The sequence below is a fragment of the Sesamum indicum genome, linkage group LG6 (genome assembly GCF_026168435.1).
Source record: "Sesamum indicum cultivar Baizhima isolate 11 linkage group LG6, ASM2616843v1, whole genome shotgun sequence".
Lineage (NCBI taxonomy): Eukaryota > Viridiplantae > Streptophyta > Magnoliopsida > Lamiales > Pedaliaceae > Sesamum > Sesamum indicum.
The window spans coordinates 22,556,349-22,577,898 of record NC_142662.1 but is presented as its reverse complement, the minus strand read 5'-3'; the positions used below and the strand labels follow the sequence as shown (position 1 = coordinate 22,577,898).

At 34.0% G+C, this 21,550-nt stretch overlaps 3 protein-coding genes and 1 long non-coding RNA gene across 6 annotated transcripts; 1 reads left to right on the top strand and 3 right to left on the bottom strand.

Moving 5' to 3' along the window:
- Positions 1-228: 228 nt before the first annotated feature.
- On the bottom strand, positions 229-5,319 carry LOC105163805 (HhH-GPD base excision DNA repair family protein). Of its 3 annotated transcripts, none has more exons than XM_088882078.1 (8): positions 4,879-5,319; positions 4,717-4,776; positions 4,252-4,371; positions 4,081-4,178; positions 2,167-2,693; positions 1,898-2,004; positions 536-814; positions 229-466 (listed from the first exon to the last, which is right to left on the bottom strand). In XM_088882078.1, the coding sequence occupies exons 1-7, from the start codon at positions 5,311-5,313 to the stop codon at positions 713-715; spliced, it is 1,449 nt and encodes a 482-aa protein (XP_088738204.1). In that variant the 5' UTR covers positions 5,314-5,319; the 3' UTR covers positions 229-466; positions 536-712. The 3 variants fall into 3 exon arrangements, with proteins under 3 accessions (XP_088738204.1, XP_011080589.3, XP_088738205.1); XM_011082287.3 differs by having other exon boundaries at positions 229-455; XM_088882079.1 differs by having other exon boundaries at positions 229-430.
- Positions 5,320-6,964: 1,645 nt separating this feature from the next.
- Positions 6,965-11,772, top strand: GLYR1 (glyoxylate reductase 1). The gene is made up of 8 exons (XM_011082288.3): positions 6,965-7,323; positions 8,361-8,471; positions 8,550-8,651; positions 9,388-9,489; positions 10,146-10,261; positions 10,674-10,752; positions 10,829-10,999; positions 11,479-11,772. Exons 1-8 carry the CDS (start codon positions 7,216-7,218, stop codon positions 11,566-11,568), a joined length of 879 nt encoding a protein of 292 aa, XP_011080590.1. The 5' UTR covers positions 6,965-7,215; the 3' UTR covers positions 11,569-11,772.
- On the bottom strand, positions 10,828-11,278 carry LOC148787917 (uncharacterized). The gene is made up of 2 exons (XR_016066152.1): positions 11,185-11,278; positions 10,828-11,094 (listed from the first exon to the last, which is right to left on the bottom strand). It is a non-coding gene; the product is annotated as an uncharacterized LOC148787917 (long non-coding RNA).
- Positions 11,773-13,388: 1,616 nt separating the features above from the next.
- Positions 13,389-20,775, bottom strand: LOC105163807 (oligoribonuclease). Its single transcript, XM_011082289.3, has 9 exons — positions 20,592-20,775; positions 20,088-20,227; positions 19,712-19,846; positions 17,331-17,407; positions 17,045-17,126; positions 16,611-16,666; positions 15,705-15,791; positions 14,107-14,197; positions 13,389-13,859 (listed from the first exon to the last, which is right to left on the bottom strand). The coding sequence occupies exons 2-9, from the start codon at positions 20,191-20,193 to the stop codon at positions 13,738-13,740; spliced, it is 756 nt and encodes a 251-aa protein (XP_011080591.1). The 5' UTR covers positions 20,194-20,227; positions 20,592-20,775; the 3' UTR covers positions 13,389-13,737.
- Positions 20,776-21,550: the final 775 nt, after the last annotated feature.

Here is a 21,550-nt window from a genome sequence, read left to right as displayed (position 1 = left end):
GTTATATAATATCAAAAACACACATGTCAGCAAACTTCAATATGAATTTAATCAGTTTTTACCACAATTCAAGAACTTGTTAAATTTGATTCAAGTGGTATTATGGCCGTTAGTCATATCAAGAAACGTAAGCCAACGAACTCCAAAAGTTTATTGTATCACAGGAAAGCAATGAATAGTCAATGAAGCATATTTCTACAACTCCCTCAAACCAAAAAGAGGACACGGTTGTTGACAAGGGATCTCCACAAGTTTCCACTTTTACAATAAGTAAGGTTGCATAATACATCTTCCAAGTAACAGATACTATTGGATGGTGAATGAAGCGATAATCACAGCTACTGATGGCAAATGAAGCAATAATAAGCGAATTTTATCATTTGAAGTTGTCTTTAATCGGCAAACCCAGAGATGGACTAGTGAATACTTCCTGCATGGCGCACAGTGACAAGTTCCTGTCAGAAAACTAAGCTGTTTTAGTTAACACTTGGAGATAAACCTTTGATTCTGAAGTAAAGGTATTTGCCAATGGTACCTTAGTGGCAAAAATGTATGGAAGCATTTGAAACAGTAGCACGAAGGGGCCCAGATGCACATCATTTTTGTCTTAAGTTTCCCTACAAAATGATGCCACCTTCCTTAAGATGAAGCATTTATGCAAATAAAATTATCGATTATTCATGAACCAGGAGGGTTTCAACAGCGAACAAGATCAGCATCGCTTGATTAGGTTGTTTTCTCTTCTGTTCTTTCTTGTTTTCATGGGGAGAGAATCTGATCTATTCTGCTTGAATTCCTCAATCATGTTGTAAACCTGCATTACAAAGATCAGCAGCAAACTAAAGAAAGTGCAAAGTTGTGATATAGCGATTAATTTTTATGATATTACATATGGTCATGATTTTTATACCCATTGCTCATTCTAGATTATACCAAGATTTGGATCAAGTGATGCGAACAGAGCAGGTATGTATGGATCCAAAGCCTTGTATCAATATGATTAATACCACAATCCACAATTCCATTCAACCAACAGATATTTATCATTAACAAATTTAGAAAAACAAGGCTGTCATTTGTGGTGTATGAAAATTGTTATGCTAGAACGAGAATTAACTTACCAGTATCAGAAAGGGTTAGACTCCTATACACACCCATATTTAGCTCAACAATATTTGGTATTAGAAGGTAAATTAAAAAGGTACTTTATTTCAGACATGAGCTCTGATGGATACTAACACTGTTTAAGTAGAATCCACATTCCAAGCTGAGCCAAAAGGGAGAAATGGGAAGTATAAAGGGTAAATTCCCATTCTTAGTATTTCAAGGTGTTATATGCACAAAGACCAATCAGAAGTGGTCTCTTGATGAGTTATACTGTTACCCAGCAAATAATTATTGCAAAATGACTTCTTCAATCAAAACTGCTTAGCTTACCATATAAATTACAAGAAGCCTGCTTTAGGAGCATTCTTCATTACATCTTTTATGCTCATCAAAGAATTATGCATATGGAGGCAAAAAAATTGGTCAACAACACGGGTTCCACGATAAGCAACTGATGAAAACATGGTAACTGATGTTTTTGGAACAAATTTTACACACATAGTCAAACCAATCCAGAAACTAGTGGCAGTGGGGTGAACAAGGAAATGTTATATTCTAGAGCCAAGGAGCTTAAAGTCAGAATTCTCACTCATCAATTTCTATAAATAATAAAATCTAAAACAAGTTTGGCTGCTCAGACAACATACTTTCTTCTTTGTCTTTTAACCTATGTTTCTAAACTAATGCTTGTAGTACGGGCTTTCAACAGCCTATTTTAAACTAAAACTCTTTGAACATGCACAAGATAGCAGTGTAGAACTCAAAAGTTTAGCATAACTAACAGCATTACCTTCCTTACACCAGATGTCAATCCCAAAGTTGAAAGGGCCTTATTATCAACAAACTTCCACGTCATAGTTGTGCTCTCTTGATTTCTTTGTAGAAAATTGATACCACCTTCAAACCAAATAGAGCAAAATGCACGTCAATTTAAAAAGAAAACAAATGCATGAGAAATCATGTTTGACTGAATTTCTATCCCACTTTTCGCACTTGTGTTTGGGAGAGAAAGATAGGAGGAGGAAGGGATAAGAGAGAGAGGGTGACTAGTGAATAGACCTTTCAGGTGCAAAATCAACAACTCTACGTGCATCTTGAGACGAATGTGAGTGAATACATGGACATATTCTCCTATTTCTTCCCTTAAAACTACTTTACATGACTTCTCCTTGTCTAGACCAAATGATTGTTTCAAGAAAATATCGATTGCCTTTCTCCGTGAGGCCAAGTCAGCTTCTCCATCTAATAGAACAGATGGGAATTCCCACTGTCCAGCCAGCAACCCCTGATCTGGTCTCTTGACAAGAAGATATCTGCTGTCAGATTGAGATCCCTCCTCAACTATCTCCACAACACTGACAGCAGAGTAATCACGTCTTTGTTTGGCCTTGGTAACCTTCATTGGATAGTCTGTGACTTGAATAGATTCATTACTCCTGGAGAGAGATAGTGCTTGACACTGATGGGATATAGGACATGTGGAGCAGCTGGGAGCTGCTGGACTGCACACTGTTGCACCAAGTTCCATCACAGCCTGGTTGAAATCCCCAGGCCTTTTAGGATCAACTAACTGCCGTGCCAGTTTCCTACAAAATTGAAATAAAAAACAAGAAAAACAGTGTGAATGATAAACATGAATAGTTATTCAGCAAACAGCAAATGCTGAAACATAGTTGTTAATAGCACACAACGCGCCATGGCGCAAGGATCCCCTGGAGCCATGGCACACGGTGCGGCGCGCGCATTTTTATAGTACGGTGCACATGTACAAAAATAAATTACATCAATATATATTCATATCAATAATGCACAAATAAGTAAATATAAACACTAGAAATAATTTTAATCATCATACCATAAAAGAAATTTGCAAAATAATAAGTTTTAGGAAAAACAAAAGAGTTCAAAACATGCAAGATGATTAAACAAATCCTACACAATCATTACAAAACAAACACAAATACATAACATCCATCAACCAAAATCCAAATCTTCCCCAATTTCTAATTTCACTCGTTTTTGCAAGATATTTTGGTTGTTTTTATTCTATTTTTTTAATAAATTAACTGAAATAAAGGCTGGGCTTTTTAATTTTCACTAGGTGAAATCCAGTGTTTGAAAAATCCTGGGCTTTGCCCAGGTATTGTTAAGCCCCAGCCAAAAAGGGCTGGGGCTGGCGCGCCTCTGCACTATGGTGTCGCCATAAGCAACTCGGCGCCATGTTACAAAAGTAGCGCTGAGCCTGCACAATGTGCACCTTGCGCCATGGCGCGCCATTAATATCTATGTGCTGAAAGTGTTTCTTGTTAAAGATAACAAAAGACATTATCTGGATCTTATTTCATAAACTTAAATAACTTATCAAGAAGATTATGCAGTAAATATGTGATAAATGGAGTAACTACAATTTTTAATCCCAGTCACTAAACAGAAGTTCCATGAATGATTCAGCCACCTTTGACCAAGTAAAGTTAAATCATCAATTTGTGGAAAGAACATAATTGCAAAAGCCACAACCATTCTTTTGATGGTTTTCAGTGACTCTTAACAGTAAAGTCAAATTTGTTAATCCTTCAGAGTAATTATGTTGGGCTTGAAATCATTTTGATGAGAGTCATCCTTCATCAATGGCTTCTTTTTGTTTTTAAATATTAAGTCAAAACCATGGATTTACTGGTGGAATTTTAAATAGATCAACTTGAAATCCACACTAGATCCAAATCCATCAAATCCATAATGCCGCCTAGGTCATCTTAACTTCGCACAAATAGACTGTAACTGAATGGGCAACTCTTCTCCTAAATACATATATGGGGATGTATTTTCCCTATAAGCCCATTTGCTTTGTATGCACTGGAAAAACATGCATGCACGTGTTGCCTCTGTGCAAACATGTGAGGGGGAGAGAGAGAGAGAGCATCAGTTTGTCCAGTCCTACATATCAGTAAGGCAATCAGAACTAATCATAATTACCATATATTCTTGACTGTTGCTGAGTTTTTTGGATTGGCAGATATAGCCTTCAACCTGGCAATCACTCGGACGACATTTCCATCAACCACTGGCACTGCCTGAGTAGCTCACTCATGTTATTTAACTACAAAAGTGGCTTGTGACGGATCAAGGGAAATGTACTCCACTAACCTCCTCAAAAGCGATAGATGCAATTGCTCCAGCAGTGTAGTTTCCAATCCCTTTGACCATCTTAAGAGAAGATGCTGTTTTAGGGAACTCACCTCCACCTTCAACAATCATTTTAGCTCCCTACAGCATGTTATAATATGTAAGGCTATAAAATGTGCTGATGAAACTTCTATGTCAGTTTTTAATTTTAATGCTCATAGAGTGGCAACGCCCCTATGTCTAAAGAAAGAGAATCGCTTGTTTCCGAACCGCTAAGTTAAAAATAATATAGATGCTTCAATCAAAGTTATAGTTCCCGCATTCCGCTTTCTTTCTTTTAGTTTCTTGGTTATACTTGCATCCATTCGCTTTCACTTAACATGATTGATTACCAGATTCCAAAAAAGAAACAAAGCAGTAAAATATAACATCAATTAGAAGCACAGCATACAATGAAATAATCCCTATATCCATTTAAATGCTGACCTCCAGCAAAAACCGAGCCCGCCTATAGTAACCCAAGCCAGCCCACATCTCATTCACCTCCTGCTCACAACACAGCAAAAAAAACATCACAACAATTTCAATTAGACAAAAAAGCAAATAAACAAGCGAAAAAAGCAAACGAGAATGCGAAAGAAATAACACCTCTATAGAAGCCCGCGCCAGATGGTGGATTGTGGGCCATTTTTCCATCCAGCGATTGAAGTAGTCAACGACCGTTTGAACCCTAGTTTGCTGAAGCATCACCTCAGATACCCACACCGCGTAAGCCTTCCTTTCTCTATGTTCAACATGAACATCATCTTGTCCACTGCTTAGTCTTCTCCAAGGTAAATCCCTTCGATTTTCGTCGTACCATTCCAACAAAGAAGTCCTAATTTTTGGAATTTCCTTGTTGCTGAAACTGATATCCTCTATGTCGACCACCTCGAGCGTCGGTTTGTTTCCGGACCCTGCTTGCCTGCATCTCTTCTTCATCCTGAGGACGGCAGTCGTCGGCGGTGAGTGGTGGCGCCCTGCAGGGAGATTTGAAATGCTGAGTGTGAGTGGAGTGTAATTTCCCGCTAAGGGGTCAGCCATGCTTCATATTATAGAAAATGATTAAATTGCATTCATACCCCTTATTTCACCTTTTCTTTTCTGAAACTTTTATTATAAAATTTAAAATATGTATTTTAACTTAACCCCTTAAACTTTTGAAAAATTTGCATAAAACCTCCCTATGTTTTAAACTTTTGACTAAAAATCCTCTTTTAAAATTTTTATTGTATTTTTATTTTATAAGTTTTAATATAATGAATTATTTTGATTAAGTATCTTTTATGTCTAAATATATTGTATTAAAAATAAATTTTATTTATCGTAATTTATATAAATAATATAATTATGAAACATATCCAACACAAAAATTGAATTAAGTAATAATATTTTTTTTAAAAAAAAAAGTGTATTTTGATTTTAAAAACTTATAAATAATATTCATAATCTTAAAAATTTGATATTTTCGTATTAAAATACGTATAGTAATTTAATTTGATATACTAATATTTTTTATATATGAATATTGATGAATAATATTTTTTAAGTATTTATCATACTTTTTCTCAATAAAAAATGAAAAATATAAAGAATTAACCAAAAAAAAATATTGATAGGGGCAATTTTGTCTAATGAAAGAGGATAAGGACTGAAATACATAAAAAAAAGTTATCCTATTCGAATGTTCAACACATGTAAAACTCTCTCCACTTTTTTTTACAGAAAGGGTTTCTTTTTGCAGGGTTTATAATTTCATGAGTTTTTTTTTTTTTATTAACACAGGTAAGTATGTAGCAATTTATCTAAAACACAGGGGGTAATTGTAATTCTTTCTAAATTTTTTAAAATATTACGATTTGGTTCAGAGAGTATTTTCATCTATTAAAATGTTTGAAAAACAATAAAAAAAAATTAGGCTAAAATACATAAAAAAAAAACTTATTATAATGTTTGGATTCATTTTGTGAGTGTTTTGTTGTATTTTGTAGAGATAGACAAAAATAAAAAATAAAGATAAATAAGTGTGTATTAGAGATAATATGTATGTTTGGATTTATTTTTTAAAATAATTAAAAATAAGTATAATATGTTTAATGTTGTGTTTTGGGAAATAAAAATTACTATTCATTGTCAAATTATATCTTTTTTATATATATTTATGTGTATGTGTGTGTATATATATGTATATATTTATGCTAAAACAGTTAAAAATACATAAATTAAGTATTTTTAAATGATAGCAAATATTATATATATTTTGACTTGTTTCGAAAATAATTTGAAAATAAAAACAAACATAGTGCATATGTTTTAAAATACAAAAAGAATAGGCCAAAATATGCAACTATGCATTGCACAGACATCTATTAAAATTCCTTTTTTGTCCATAGGGAAAAAGTAAAAGTCTAAAAAGTCCTTGAGCAACACGTGGAAGTTTTATCATGGACTAGCGCAGTGCATAGAATTTCTCCGCTTATGCTCTCCCACAACATCGGAACCGGCCCATATCTGAACCCGCGAATCAGAGAAGAGAACAGAAGGCAAACGAGTGGAAGTGAACCCTTGCTTACGTGGCAGGACAGCGCGGTCCCAGCCGTCAACTCGCTCACCAATCAGCATAGGACAAGCACATTAATACCCACATAAAAGATTAACATTATGGAGATGTTTCTCATCAATTATTAACGTTTATAAAAACCCATAAAAAAAGCAATTGTTTTCTGATCCTTCGTAATAGAAAATTATCAGTGGTGGGATGATTGCAATAAGAATTGTTATTTATTGAAGAATCTTGGGTAGTGGGTTGGTGGCAGTTTTATACTAGGGTGAATGGTTTTGTGTGGATAGTGCAGCCGGCTGATAGAGTATTCTTGCCTTTTTCTGGCGTCCATTTGCTCAATTCTTGAAGAGAGAGAGAGAGAGAGAGAGAGAGAGAGAGTAGAGATGGAGGAAATTGGGTTCTTGGGGTTGGGGATTATGGGAAAAGCTATGTCGATGAACTTGCTTCGTCATGGCTTTAAGGTCACTGTTTGGAACCGAACTCTCTCGAGGGTAATACTTCTCTTCTTATTTGTTTGAAGAATACAGTTGATATACATAAAGGGTTGTGTAAAAATCGTGTATTTTCCCTGTATATTGTGCCTCTGTATGAATCTTTTGATTTTTTATGCATTTGTTATCGTGATTAAAATACTTCTTGATTTTGTCATACATCTGTGTTTGTTGAGATATTTGATATTAGCGTATAGCTGCCTAATGTGTATGTATGATGTATGCTCAAAAAAGAATTTCTCTCGTTTATTTTCCAGTCTTCTATGGAATACCTGAGGATATTGCCTTCTGATGGTGGGTGTGAGTTACTTCCTGGAAGGATATTACTTTTAGGCGCTTTTAGTTGGATGTTTGGTGCTATCATGAGCGTTGAATCCGTAAACTCCATCTGTAATTTGATTTGTGGAAAATAAGTAATGTCTAGATTTGCTTGTTGTCTGCTCGTGGTTGAGCTTTCCTTGCAATTGATGGAGTGGCAGTGGACTTGAATTTTGGAGAGGCTCATAGCTTGAGGAAGAATTGGTTGATTTTGATCACCTAGAATATGTATTATTTGAACTGGAATGGGGATTTCCTCAAGTAAGCTAAATGAACTAGTTCTAACTTCCCTTCTAGATACCGAACAAATTTGTTTTTACATACTATTGTTTCGGACATGTTCATTCTGTATTATTTTCTTTTACTTTGTCTACGGATGCATCTTTCTTATTTCCTTCAGCTTTTATGCCCTTAAAGTTTTGTAATATGGAAAACTGATTTAGATAGGATATCGGCATTGCATTTTTCGCTAAATAACAATGTTCTGGAACTTCTTAGGAACAGAGAACCAGGAAATGTCATCTTCGGCAATAGGGAAAATAATATGTCCCTTCACGTTACTATGAGATTCATAGCCAATAAAGTTTCACTACTTCCTACCCTTTAAACTTCATTAGCTTGTTTCTCAGGTGGTTTAGTACCTATACAATGAGAAATAGGTTCATTTCCCATGTTAATCAATACCTATATATTCACTCCGAACATTACTTGTGTTGTAGTGCGATGACTTGGTGAAGCATGGAGCTACTATTGGAGAAACTCCTGCAGCAGTAATTAAGAAATGCAAGTACACTATTGCAATGTTGTCTGATCCTGCTGCAGCTCTATCGGTTAGTCAAATTGTTCCTTTTAGCTGGTACTATTACTTTTTGAAATGGAGACCTCAGTTAAGAATTATGTTTAAATAGGTGGTTTTTGATCAACATGGTGTTCTAGAGCAAATTTGTTCTGGAAAAGGCTACATTGACATGTCAACTGTTGATGCTGAGACTTCTTCAAAGATCAGTGAGGTTTGAATTGCCTACTTCTTATAATTCTTCCTTTGTGTAAATTTAAAAGGAATCCTTTCTCAATATATATCTCGATTCCCAAACAAGCTTTGCTTCTTTGAGTTTTATTATACTTGGCTTTTTAGGAACTTAAACATATTATATATAATATGATTCTTCTCTCTAAGAGCATAAGCTTTTAAATGCGGTGGTCGTTGTACATGTATAGACCAAATAAGGGATCTTGTTTCGAATTAAATTGCCACCCATTTACAAAAAAAATGTTTCACGTACAGGGTTTACACGTGAAGAGGGTGTATTAAGATATTAAATATTATTCTTCTCTAACAGTTTAAACTTTTAAATAAGGTGTCAATTAAACAGACTCTAAATGTCTGCCCTAAAACTCTTAATTATGAATCAGAAGATATAACTGCATGCATGACTTTCAGCAAAACCTAGAGGCTTATGAATTTTATGACCTTTTGTTCATCTGAGTTCCTTTGACGACTGAGGATTCCTTCAAGTTGCTTTCACATGTAAAAATCAAGATACACCGGCTTAATTTTAAGTGATTTCCTATACACGGTTGCCATTGACCTCTGTCTTACGCTTGTTCCTATAACAAGTAGGAACTTGATCTCTAATTCAAACTGCAGTTTGTGTAAAGTATTTAAATGGGACGAAAGAAGGGAAAAGAATAAGAAAGATTTATTCCAGGTGAACTTCAGACTTCTATCTTTTGCAATGTTTTCAGGCAATCGCAGCAAAGGGGGGTCATTTCCTGGAAGCTCCAGTATCAGGTAGCAAAAAGCCCGCTGAGGATGGTCAACTAGTTATCCTTGCTGCTGGAGAAAAGGTGAGAGCTCTTGTTATAACACTTATATGTGTCACTTAAACATTCATTCCCTTGGGCTAACTAGGCAGCCTCTGTAAAGTCCTATTACATTGAGATAGGAGATGAAAACAATTTCAGAGTCTTCCCTGTCATACGTGTAGAAGCAATTGGAAAGAAAATAGCGCGAAGACCTCCTTCGTACAGCTGCTATCGTGAACTCAGAGTTTGGAATGTCGCCAATTTCTCTCCTTGCCCTCCTATCACAAACACAAACCGACTCAGTATCATGAGGTCATATAGGTTTCCAGGAATTATCGTCCACAAGAACTACTGCATTATGGTTTTCAAAGTCACATGAAAGAAATTGCAGTTGATTTGACTGTAACTCCTCCAAAGTATTCTCAAAGTTTAGGTCTAGCAAAGAGAACAGCAAAGCATCATTTGGGTTCTAAAATGGAATGTCAAATAGCATTACAGACCTTTATTGAGAGTATATGAATGTGTCAAATGAAGTTAAAACTATCTGATTTTACTTGAACTTGCAGGTAATGTAGTTCGAAGTTCCCATTTTTCCTGGATAAGAAGTTGATTTTATGTCTTCTTCTTGTTCAATAATGTAGGCATTATTTCCTGGATAAGAAGTTGATTTTATGTCTTCTTCTTGTTCAATAATGTAGGCATTATATGAAGCAGCACTTCCTGCTTTTGACGTGTTGGGCAAAAAGTCATTTTTCCTTGGGCACGTTGGAAATGGAGCAAAAATGAAGCTTGTTGTCAACATGATAATGGGCAGGTAACCGTAGTGCTTATTGTTTGTTCTACTGCTTCATCACCAGATGTTGGATCTTCTTTCCTTGATGTCTGACAATAGAGTTTAATTTCCTTGAACTGACCTGTTTGCAGTGTACTGCTCCAGGCCACCTTCAGTAAATTAACACACACACAGGCACACACAATCTGCCACTTTCAGAATATAGATTGTTCTTGGACTCTAATGATCATCATTCCATCTATTAATGAACTGGAGTTCAGAAATTCTGTCAAATGCAGTTTAGGAACATTATTACGAGATTTTGTTTTTATCTAAGATAAGCTTATTGCACTTACACTGAAATGATTTATTCTGTGAAGTAGTTCGCAGAGTCTACTTTTCGACATTTTTCAACAACTCCAGAAGATATGACTCTTTATTACTGTACTGTCAGTATGATGAATGCATTTTCAGAGGGACTTATGTTGGCTGACAAAAGCGGATTGAACCCTCAAACCCTTCTTGATGTATTGGTGAGACAAGACGACTTTGAATCCTCATTTTTCTTTTTTTGGTTTCACTAACTCTCCAGGTAATTCCTTATGGCAGGATCTTGGTGCAATTGCAAATCCCATGTTCAAAATGAAGGGACCATCCATGATCCAGAGTAGCTACCCCCCTGCCTTCCCTCTCAAACATCAGCAGAAAGACATGAGGTTGGCTCTTGCGCTTGGGGATGAAAATTCAGTGCCAATGCCGGTAGCAGCTGCTGCTAATGAGGTAGGGAGCTGATTTTACCTGTATGCTGACACATATCTCTCTAATCCCACTTCCTTCAAGTTGTTTCCCATTTATCACACTATTAGACAAATAATCTGCAAATCCAAAAATTAGTATTAGACAGATGTACACGACTGTTCTTGAGTTGGCAGCATGACCTGTATTACTCAATTCAGTAAACTTACATGAAGCCAATGAAAAATTGCACTGCATTTATCAAATCCTTATAGTTCTCCATGCTCTCTGAGTAATGCATTTCTTATGTGTAGCTGGTTTACGCAAGAAAAAATCATCCACATGGAAGAAAATCATAAAACCAACAATAATTAGGAGGATATCGACATTTTTATCATCTTCTTTAAGCAAAGTCACAACTCAACAATGAATACCATAAGAATTGATGAATCATTCCTGCACACACTACTGTTTTCATAAGTGAACAATGTTCGACATTCAGTTCCCCTTTTCTTTCTAATCAGGCATTCAAGAAAGCAAGAAGCATGGGACTGGGGGACCTCGACTTTTCTGCTGTGCATGAGACTGTGAAGTCTAGCAAAGGCTCGTCCTGATGCTACTGCTATATATACATCTGCCTCCGATCTGTCTGAACCCACTGTTGCTGCTGATTTTTTGCAGTGATCATGGAATATATAGTTCAATCTTGACAATATTTGGCAAACAGAACGTGTAACTGCGATCATGTGATAACTGTAACGACTCTGCATCATATTCTCTTACACAATTTCATTGATGTGCCAACTGCTCAGAGTAAATGCCTAGTCTGCAACAAAACCAGAACTGTTGTTTTACTGACCAACAACTTGATGGTAAAGACATTTATATTTTGGCATAATTACGAAAACCTTTTTTTGTTTGAAAAATTACAAACAAGAATTGTTAAGTTTGTTTATGCTGTACTTTTTTCCTTTTTTAAATAAAAAAATAAAAAATTACAAAGAGATAAGACGAAATGGATGAAAATATTTTGAAAGAAAAAAGAAGAAATTATTCATATAGAAACGTAATGGAAATTAGTGAATTGACTAATTGTTCGATAATCATTTAGATGAGGAAGGTTTTGATAATTATTCAGACAATAAGGAGTATTTATAATTATATAAAACTTTAGGGGGCACATTGTAATTTATTCTTATTTTATTATTATGCCATTTATAACATCATTTTCAAATTAATATACTCAATATAATAATCATAATAGGAATTATAATAACAAGTCTTTATATCAGAAAAATAAAAAATCCAAAAGAGTTATATGCTTTTGTAAACGAACAAAATACGCATTTTTCAAAACTATGAACATTACGTCTATCACCATTTCAAAAATCAAATTAGTAAGAATTGTTACAAACAGCATTTTAAAGTGGTAGAAACGTTACCAAGACAACCTTTAGCATACATAAGTAAATTACGTTAGAAAATTCATACACTAACAACGATATAAAATTAAATGGGGACATACTTCACAAACATGAACATGATGAAATTAAGACATAAAACTCAAAAGATGTACAATTGATCCTTTCCTTTTAGAAGTGTAGGGATTCATATGGTTAAATTCTCGGAATATTCTCTCAAAAAATTATAACTATATGCTTACAATATATGTCCAGAACAAAATAATTATTTAATAATTTTTTTTTTTTTTAAATCCAGATTGAAATGAAAACTTTACTATTTTCGCTTGAGTTTACAAATGAATCATTTTCAGATGAGGTTTAGATATAGTTTCTAAAGTTCGAGGAGATAAAATGTTGAAGAGGATCTAGATACAATTAATCTTTATTATTATTATCAAACAATAATATTTAAGGGTATAAATATTTGTATACAAATGAAACAAACATTTGCAAAATTCAAACTACGATACATAATATATAGGGATAATTATACCGTTTTCTCATAAGATTTGATATAATTACAAATAAATTTTCTGTGCTTAATAAAATTACATCTAATGCCTTCGACGTTTGTTTCTATTTAACAAATAGATCTCTCTGTTAGTCAAAATTAACTAAATTTGCGAATATTAACAAAAAAAATTGAATGAAAAATCATATTTGCTCTCAATTGACTTATTACGGACTTATTACATATCAAACAAAAATCATTTCTCACCAAAGTGCCATTAGACATAAACAAACATTAGGAGTACTAAATGTAATTTCCCAAATCATAGAGAGTTTACGTCTAATTACACAAAACCTCAAGAAAGGACGATATACCCCTAATGCATATGGATATAAATAATTCAAGTTTGCATACAAATATAAATTTAGATATTGTTACCAAGCCCACAAAGATAATTTTAAGAATTTTTATAAGCTCGACTCAACGCATGCATGCAACTACAACTTCATTGAGACATTCGTTTTAGAAACTTTGTCTTCATATAATATTAAAATTACAAGCGAGTAACAAACAGATCATCCCAAACTCACAAGAAACATAAAGTCGTATTCTGGAGAAAACTGACGAAGAAAAAGTATATACAGGCAAGACATAAGAATTAGATGCATATCTTGAGAAACAGCTTCATTGCGCTTCACTTGAACAGTCGTTTGCTGGTTCTCACGGACTTTACATATCCGATCCACATCCATATACAATAATCCATAGTAGATTGCTCAATCCAGATAAGTTGGTGAAAATGCATCTGTTTACGTGGAACGCAGTGGGTGATAGTTGGCCGAGACGAAAGCCTAAACGGAGTCTCTGTATCATTTCTTTGACTTGGAGGATTTGAATATGTTCTCCTTGTAGAACTTGAGTTCTGCTATACTTTCCTTGATGTCATCCATTGCTCTGTGTTTGTTTTCCTTCTGAGGAGCCTTTCTCTTTTCTGCCAAAAGAAGAAAATTTATGTATAATGATACCACAACTCAGTTAAGGGAATCGAGATTGCTGCTTTATAGCAAGCAAAAGATAGTACTTCTTTGATTACATGTCTTTGTATCCTAAAGAGTGATGGGATTGGATGTGGACCTGTGGCCGAGTAATTGAGGAAACAAGAAAGCGAGGAAATGGGGAGTGGAAAGAAAATTTCAACATCATAGTTTGCTTGAATTGAAGAGGAGAAAAATTGTCACCTCTTGGGTACCAACGCAGACATAATGCCTTGATGCTGCTGACATCAACAAGAACGTGGGAGAAAAGGGCAGCCAATTCTGGCATATACTTCTGCCACAGGAAAATTCAATAGAATGTAACACCAGAGCTTGTTCCCAAAGAAATGCATTTAGCAAAGAAAACGCAGTAGGAACTAATTAATTTATTACCTAAATTATTCTCTCTCTCTCTCTCTATATATATATAATCAGTATATGTTATTTTTATATCATAAAAACATGTTTTCAAAATTATAAATATTACATTATACATCTATGCTACAATTTCTAAACATCGCAGCAGACCTCTATACGTAAGAATGTTATAAACATCCTATTAGAACATTGTAAACTTGATAAAGAAACCCCTTAGTATTACATAAGAAGATCACATTATAGTTAATTGAACATATGCAAACAAGAATATACAGATTAATCATTTGCATACTAGAAAAAATAAAATTTAGAAGATGTACATTCTACCTATCCATCTTCAATGTGTAAGAGGTTTTTTAATTAAATCCTCAAACATTGCTCAAGATATTGAAAGGCATAAACTTTAATTATATAACCAAAATGAAGTCATCCCTTCCAAAATATAAAAATTATAAAGGTAATTACACTTAAGCTCTCTCTAAAAATGCAAAATTACACTTTCCCTCAAAGAAGATTCAAAATTACACTTACACCCCCTTCGAAAATTTTTTGTTTACACCTAACCTCCTTTTGTTAGGATTTGGACAGAAAATGTTGATGTTAGCACAAAAATTATATAAATTTTCAATTTTACCCCTCATTTAACATTCCCATTGTAATAATTTTATACTTATAAGGGGGAAAATGTAATGATATTAAGCTCGCTGTATAAAAAATTAATTGAGATAAGGGACAAAATTAAAAATATATGTAATTTTTTTTGCTAAAGTCAGCATTTTACATCCAAACCCTAATAGAATGGGGTCGGGGTGTAAATTGAGAATTTTCGAAGGGGTGTAATTTGGGTTTTACAAATGGTTCAAAAGGGGCTTAAGTGTAATTTCCAAAGATAGAAGTGATAAAACAATTATGCTTTTCAAGGAGGGCCGAATGTAATTAACCCTAAACGATATCAATGTACCTACACTGTGTTGCCCATATGTTTGCACAATCCTACAGCAAGAATGTTAACACTCTAAAAAGTCCATGAAGCAATTTAAAGATTAGAAACATCCATAGATATGTTTGCCGTTAAAGAACTGCTACAGTAGATCTTGGGACTTGTTCCATGGAATTTTCTCAATCTTCAGGATAGCAATTCCACGGTATAACTTTTTGTGGTTGTGTAAGCTTCTCTTTTGTCATTTATAAAGAACTTCCTCTTCTTTTTTAAAGAAGCAACATTCATTGGTTCTCATCCATGTCCTTTTATCTAGGAATAATTAGGTAACTAAAATTTCAATGGTTCCGAAGCTTTGCACAAAAGCCAGATCTTTATGTGTTTTTAAATTATGAAATGTTTATAACAAATTCACTTGTATGATAAGTTGAAAACTTAAATATTTCAAAATGATATAGTAAAAAGCTAGTTGAAGTTTCCTTACCCTTAAGAATAGAAGATCCATATAGACAGAATTTCCTGCAATAAGAGGTGTATATGTGCCCACGTGTCTCTTGACGAATTCAATAACCTATTTAGATGTACATGAACAAGATTTATTTGAAAATAACATTTCAAGTTTGTACATACACAGTAACATATACAAATGAGGATCAAATGTAGAAGAGTCAATCTAAACCAAGCTGAATTTAATCCATACGCTAAAGTCAAGAAAGGCACCCCAGTAACCAGAGCTACTCATATAGACAAACAAAAAGATTTTCAAATGAATAATAAGTTTCAGAAGAAGTATATATAACACTGATCACATTCACATACAGTAGAAAATAATACTCAGATCGTCTGCTGCAAATTTGCAAGATGGAAAATAAGATCGTTTTTCATAGCAAGTAAAAGGGATTAACTTTTCCCAGTTGCACATGGAAAATGTGGCAAACCTTTATAACGAATTCCAGTATATCCAATGTGAGAAGTTAGCATAATTCAGCTAGTGTCTCCTGAAGTGTTTGCAAATCTTACATTTGATTAGTATTTACTTGGAGTTGGGACGCCAAAGAAGACAGCTAAGATGCACATGCTTAAGCACCTATGACTTCTAATGCTGAAGACAAACATTTGGGGACTCGGATATTACGACCAACAGGTTATTTTAGCTGTCTTCCTTGCTCATGAAACATGGGAAAAAAGGATGTGCAGCATAAAAGACAAGAGAAGGGTTTGGTCCAATTCCTTTCCCAACTTATTCGGGTTGAAAGGATAGCCAAAGATGGAAATTGTGCAACAATTCCTCTAGGGGATATGCAATATGAAACCTTAGTGATTTATATATGTACTTTTTATGGCATGGATACAAGGCCCTGCACATAGGAGTAACAAAAGTGGCAATTACCTGCTTTTCAGCTTCTTGTTCACTTGTTGTACTTTGAAGAACCTTCTCTGTTAAACCTAAGTACCAATAAAATTGTATCACTAGCAAAGAACCTTAAAATCAATAAGATATGCTCCCTGTCTTGAGACAGGGTAATTGCTTTGGTCAGTTTGTCCATTTTCAAAAAGCACAAACTAATACTAATAGTTCATTTCAAAAATGACAGTAAAAGATCAGCAAAATAATATCAAACAGAAACAGATTGATCTGCAAGTGTTATTTCTTCAAATCAATTGCACAGGGACCATCTTACTTAAAATTGGTCAAGCCGACCAGAAAAGTTACCCTATTGTTAGATGGGAGGGCGTAGTATTTTCTAAAACCATAAGTCATTGATGTTTGAGTTGAGATATTTCAATGTCATGAAAGGTAACAACATAAAGAAAGTTACATACCACTTTCTGAATGATGCTCTTGACACCATTCTCCCATTTTATCAAGACACTCCTTTGTTTGATGAATAACCAAATCCGGACCCTATAGGCAGATGGAAAATTAATTAGTTATGCAGGATATTGAAACAGTCATAGTCCTAGGAGAAGAGACATCAATAACCGTAGTAACACAATGTTCAGCAGACCAAACAACAAAAACAAGCTAAAAATCAACTGAAAATGGAATAACAGGATAATCAGAAAAGAAAAAAGAAAGAAAGAAAAGGTAACAGGAACCGTGATCTACCTCAATTGACTTGGTTAAATTTCCATCTGTAATCACACAAGCAATCTCCAAAATTCTATCAACTTCAATATTCAAACCTACACAGACAAAAAAGGAAAAGGGTCTTAACTAATTATTATGAGCCACATTTCTTTTTACTGGGTTAAGCCAGTTCGTGTTTGGAATGAATGAAGCACACACATAAAATAACAAAAAGGGTGGCTTTCTGATATGATATACTTTGTTTTATTTGTTTTATCTTTTTCCTTTTCATAACAGCAGTAGAAAAGATGACAATAAATCATGTGAAACAAACTTATTCAGCACATAGAACACATGATTGAATAACATTATTCAATGTGCAAGGACAAACACTAAGGCTACGCTTGCTTGTGGAATTTATTCCATCTCATCTCATGTGACCAAGTCATGTTTATGTTAGTTGTCGAGATATATTTCTCATCAGAAACAAGATATCTCAAACAAACTCCATAATTTTCAAGAAAAACATGTCACATCAACTATAATCATTACACTTTGTTTCTCACCTTTTACACACCACATCAACTACCATCATTACACTTTTATCACACATGCAATCACATACTAAAAATATAAAACTCATCTCAAGCAAACTCATTCCATCTCATTTTTTCTCACTGAGATGAAATAAAATTACAAGCAATCCCTTTCATTTTGCTGAAGAGCAAACAACCATTCCTCCCTCCCACACCCTCTCTCTCCCTCAACACACTCACACTCACACACACTCCCCCATAACTGCACTGTTCACAATTTATAATCAGAAGATATTTTCACAACAATGAGAACAAACTTTTATACTCGAACTAAGTTAAATTGAAGTATAAAATATTGTTATTAATCACTACCTTGTACACGCATAATAATATAACCCAATCATTACATATGTATAACAAATATTATTACAATACAAAATAAAATAGAAACTACAACAAAGATATAATTTGACATCTACAATAACTTTTCTCCCCTATTAAACAAAAGGATCAATACATATGTATAACAAATATTCATTATATTATAAAATAAAATAGAAATTACAACAAAGATATAATTTGACATCTACAATAACTTTCCACCCCAATTAAACAAAAGGACCAATATATTCTTCCATCTCCAAGAAAAAAACCAAACACACCACACATTCTCCAAAACAACCATTCGTATCTCCAACATTTTCTCCCTATGTTTACACATCAATCACAACCGCCACCAAATATAAACCCAAAATGGCCTTGGTGATTTAAAATGTATATCAAATGAGAAAGCGATGAAACAGAACGTCGTTAAGTCTTGAATCAGATTTCAGAGGACGTAGTATATTTACAATAAGAAAGCCCGCTAGTGGAAACAAATACTGCCAGCCAGCACTAATAACTAATAACCAGCAGATGATGTTGCAGCATTCAGCAACCTTTTCTCCATTCCTATATATTGAATAACAACTTGAATCACTTGATTCTACTTAATCTAAGAAAGTAAAGGATCCATTATCAAGTCAATCAAGCTCTAGAAAAGCTCCTATGATCTTTTTGGACACTTCCCTGCAGTAACTGAATCTGAGGCGAAAGATGTCTGAAGAGTGCAGGATAGAATAACAAAAAAATAGGAAAAAAATTGGAAGAAATGGGAAGGCAATATAAGACAAAAGAGATGAAAACACTGGTATTTTATGTTAGCTGCCTCTTTTAGTTTGGATTGGGCATTACTTGTCAATGTGAAGACAGGATCTAGGTGCAGAATCAACAAGACTGAGAGTAAAAATATGTACCATGAAAAAAAGCATGGTATAGTTACATGAAATTCAGGGTTTGAAGTGAAGAAAAAGAAGAGGGAAGGAGCAAGCACAGAAGGCAGGTAGAGAAAAACAAACCTGAAACAAGAAATTGAAGATGAACACCTATGTGAAGAAACTTGGGCTTATCGTTACTCAGGACTCATTCAGCTTCTCTGAGATCTAGGAGAGAAAGGAACTCTAAGATTTTGTTTTAAGGAAGACATTAAAAGTAAATATATTAGTCAAACGGAATAAATTTTAGTAGTTGTTATTGCATAAAGATGTAATATGACAAAAACACATCACCTGGGATGTGGTTTTAAGCTAAACTGTGACAATATATGCAGAATAAATCTGGCAGTAACCTCAAATTCCAACCAGTGGACATCCCAAGAAACACACAAAGAAGTAGGCCTCCATGAAAAAGTAAGTTGCACAATAACCCGGTTTCTGGGCTTTTCATAAATGACCAGACCCATGTATTCATTGTCATTTTGAGCATAGTCTACTGCCAAATCCAAAGAAGATACAGTTGACGGATCCACGTCTCACGTGAAAAACTAACTCGTAACCTAAATCTCACCGGTCATTTCCAGGTCAATCCAAACAAGTGGCATCTTGTACTCAATGGGAATCGGTTCCAAGGTTTGTTCATCCGCGTTCTCATTCCTCGACCAGTTTCCATCTTCTAAAACATCCTCTATTCCTTTATCACTATCTGTGCCATCAAGTTGTACTTTAGTGGCAATATACAAAACAGGCAGAGCTAAGATTGAAACGTCAGCATGGTAATGCAGTACAAATGTGAATATTGGAGATATTTCGACAGGATAAAGCACAGTATAAAGATTTTGGTCAACTTAAAAATGTGAGAAAAACTAAGCAAATTCTTTGCATTTAAAACCTTCAGTGCAAAACAGAAAATGACAGAAAACAGAAGTAGAACAAAAGTCTCAAACCTGGTAGTTCACAACTATCAGCAGCAGTCGTGACAATTGAACTCTGTCCCCTGGCATCTTCAGCATCCAACTCAAGCAATGAAAAGGAATTTGACAGCTGATCCATCTCTACTTGTGCTAATTACTGGTTCACTAAGCTCCTGAGGAAATCAAGAGAAAACATACCAAAAAAGCAAAAAAAGAAAGAGTGATCAATTATAGTCCTCCTCCACGGCGGGCGGCTTAACCATGTAGGATGCAAAACCATCTCCGAATTCAACTTGGGCAAATAACGATAAACCTCAAGCTGAAGAACTCCAAAAAAAGAAAAAAATCACTATCCCTAAATTCGAAAAATTCGTCGACTATGAAAGAAGTCTTCTAAGTAATTGACATTTGATGGTCAGCAGGCCACATACCAAAGGGCTCTCCATTTCTGACCTATTAGCAAAACGCTGGTAGATACACTACTCCAACCACACAAAGAAGACGAAATTAAGCAGGGGAAGAAGTGATGAAGCAAACCTGTTTGAGATTTCACCACTTCCACGGCGGCGGCGTGGCAAATTGACTATCAGCACCGAAGAAGAAAGATCCAAGCAAGAACAGCAATGCTGGGTTCAGTAGTTGTAGTAGTGGTGAAGTGATTCTTGGCAAATCGAAGACTCTGCTTTGGTTGGGCAACATATTCTAAATTATTGGGTAAATTACACCTTTTTTATTCCTATATATATACTAATTTATTCGCTTTTGGTACCTAATATTTATAATTTTAATATATTTAGTTTGATAGACCAAATCTATAAAAATTTATAAATATTAAAACTTAAAATCATAGCACGTAAATATATTGAATTAAAAGTAAGTACTATATAAAAAAAACGTAGTTTACCTGTTCTTTCACAATAAAAGAAGAAAAAGTTTTATTTGATTCAATTAAAATACGAAGCAAGAATCGATAGTTAATTTTATTCCAATTAATATTATAAGACAAAAGTATTTTTATTCATTTTTAATTATATTTGTTTGATTTAATCGAGATGTTAAAATTTGATTGCAAGGTTAAATTTAGATTCAAGAGCTTAGATTTTAAATTTTGAATTGAAAATTGAATATTTCCAATGTCAAAATCTGTCTTGTTTTTTAGTTTTAATATAATTAATTAAGAAATAATGATTCATTTATCAATATTTTAAATAAAATTAGTGAAAATAATAAAAAATAACGTATTATTATAAGGGTAAGTCATATTTTTTGTCCGCATATTCACATTTTTTGGTCTGTTATAAATAATAAAAATATACCTTAGTATATTTTTTGTCCGCCTAATAAAAATAATATTAGGAGGATCTCTTTTTTAAAAAAATTTGTTATACACTGAGTTCAGTTTGTGGACTCGTGAATTAATATGTATTCGTATTTGATATAAAGTTTGAAGTCTTTTAACTTTCTATAAGATAAGATAGACCATATATAAGATAGAG